This window comes from Tachysurus vachellii, chromosome 20 (genome assembly GCF_030014155.1).
Source record: "Tachysurus vachellii isolate PV-2020 chromosome 20, HZAU_Pvac_v1, whole genome shotgun sequence".
In the NCBI taxonomy this organism is placed as follows: domain Eukaryota; kingdom Metazoa; phylum Chordata; class Actinopteri; order Siluriformes; family Bagridae; genus Tachysurus; species Tachysurus vachellii.
In genome coordinates this window covers 20,968,478-20,970,977 of record NC_083479.1, presented here as the reverse complement: position 1 = coordinate 20,970,977, position 2,500 = coordinate 20,968,478, and the positions used below count along the sequence as shown (strand labels likewise).

The following is a 2,500-nucleotide window of genomic DNA, read 5'->3' as shown; positions in this document are numbered from 1 at the left end:
TCAGTGAGATCTTACTGCTGACCAGCTCATGAGCGAGATCATCGTTCTCCTGCTCCAGACGCATGTTGGCTTCCTGTAGACGCCGGTTCTCCCTCTGTGGATGAGAACAGAGACCGTGTGACTTGCTTGTCTTGTGACAGTGTGTGTGTGTGTGTGTGTGTGTGTGTGTGTGTGTGTGTAATCGTTAACCGTGCCAGTGAACAGTGCAACCTTTGACATGAATGCTTGTTAAAACACACATCCTGACCCGCTGAGCACAGACACACAACAACACACTCAGGTCAGTACTGAACTTCACTCCATGTGCTTCGGAGAACATCAAGAACACTCAGTATATATGTTTTAGTGAGGGAACTGAGCAGTAGCAGCTTGTTGGACCTCAAACTCACAACCTTCCCATCAGTAGTCCAACATCTTAACTATTAAACTAACAGATAGCAGTGAAACAGGTTCTGAAGTGTGAGCTTCTCCTGACCAGTGATGAGATGGAGCTGTGTATCACATGATGGAGCTGTGTATCACATGATGGAGCTGTGTACCACATGATGGAGCTGTGTACCACATGATGGAGCTGTGTATCACATGCAGCAGAATTCCCTCCATCCTTTATTTTTATCATTATCTCTCTGCTATCGCTCTGTTGCTTCACTCGTCCTCTGAGCCAGTAGGTGATGAGATTCGTCCAGGTCGCTGCTCATTACTGACACACAGTGTGTATGCTAACGAGGGACAGCTCTGAGCCGTCATACCTCACACACACACACACACACACAGTTGTTACCTCATATCTCTCGATGGGGGCCTCTTGCTGTTCTTGTTGCTCTCGCATTGTGTGATACTCTTTCTCATACTTCTTCAGCTTCTTTTGACTGATCTATCACACACACACACACACACACACACACACACACACACAGACAGAGGTATTTTTAAACTATGTGCAATATGTTAGATTGATCAGAGTATCAAGATGATGCAAAAAAGTTTAAACAGTGTGTAAGGCTTCAGTGCATTCGGCCACGAACTGGAATCATATATGAACGCTCATGTTTAAATAATAAATAAATAAATAAATAAATAAAAATAATAATAATAATAACAACAACAACAACAACAAGTAGTAGTATAGAAGTAGTACTCAGAGTGTAGTGTAGTGAGGATTTAATACTGATATGACACACATTCTGACCTCAGATGCAAATACAGACTTGGACAGTATTCAAAAGCATGAGGCAGTAGATGTGTGTGTGTGCATGTGTGTGTGTGTGTGTGCGCGCGCGCTCGTGTGTGTGTGTGTGTGCATAAAATATATCTATACCAAAACTGGTTCTACGTAGAATCATGTTTTTGATATAGTGTTTGATGTAGTGATATCAGGAGGACGCAGATGAATATCTTAATTTGCATATTCATGGATCTGCCTTTTTAAAGTCTTCAAAGTTATTTAAATAGTTTTTTTTGTTCATGAAAACTCTCCTAAATGATTTTCTGTGCCATAGCAAATGACTTTATGTTGAAAGCAGAGAAAACTGCACAGTAACCCGTCCCCTGGAACGCGTGTGTATTAATGAACCCCTGATCAGTCCATCAGGCACTAATTTCTCCGCACTCAGACCTCAGAGCCGTATTTATGATTCTTGCGGCTCACGCTGCAGCTTTTCTTGTTGACTAACCCGATTTAAAGACAAGCCGCCGCTGTGTTTTAGGCACCGGCACATCTCAGGCCAGAACATTCCGGATCACGGTGAGCAGCGTAAATACACCTGATGGGGTAAATTAGCTCTATTTACAGAGAGCTGTGGTTTTCTGTACTTTATTACAGACTCGATGCTGAGCTTCCACACAGACGTGCGTTCAGGAGGTACGCCGGCATCTACGATCACTGTACACTTAAGGAACAAGTGTGTGTGTGTGTGTGTTAGTGTGTGTCGCAGATGATAAACCGATGGACGGAGCACACTGCTGCCGGTATTTTAAAATAGAAAGATAAATGTTTACTTGTCTTTTTTTTTTTAAATCTGTCCCGGCCCTCAATACGGTCAGAATAACACAACATATACACTGTACATCAGAATAACTGGCATCATTTCTTCACGTATAAACAAACAAGTAGGATTTAAATTAGTTTACTTCAGTTATATAATTTATTTAAATATAATTCAATTTAAATATATAATAAATAAATAAATTCAGTTTTTTAAAAATCAAGTTTGCTTCTAACTTTTTTATGTTAATGTTTTAAAGCAAAAAAGAGGTTGGAGAGTTTGGGGTGCAAAAATGTTATGAAGATTTGGCAACAACAGCCATGATTATGGAGACCTGGCAACCCGGTGTGATGTCTGTTACAAGGGACGATTCAGAAAGTGTTTAAATACAGGCAGTGCATTCAGAAGCACAGTTTTAGATAGCTTTAGGGGTGTGTGTGTGTGTGTGTGTGTGTGTGTGACCCTGGTACCCAGCATAGGGACTTGAGTGACACAATGAGAATCAGCGCTTAACC

At 41.3% G+C, this 2,500-nt stretch overlaps 1 protein-coding gene across 3 annotated transcripts in view; it reads right to left on the bottom strand.

The window, feature by feature from the left end:
* LOC132863008 (rab GTPase-activating protein 1) overlaps positions 1–2,500 on the bottom strand; it is a 95,462-nt gene that overhangs the window by 16,103 nt on the left and 76,859 nt on the right. For all 3 annotated transcript variants that reach the window (XM_060895513.1, XM_060895512.1, XM_060895514.1), the window contains 2 exons: positions 782–874; positions 1–94 (listed from right to left, as the gene is read on the bottom strand). The exon at positions 1–94 is cut by the window's left edge and continues 17 nt beyond it. In XM_060895513.1, the coding sequence (XP_060751496.1) occupies positions 1–94; positions 782–874 (187 nt within the window). The remainder of the gene's footprint in view (positions 95–781; positions 875–2,500) is intronic.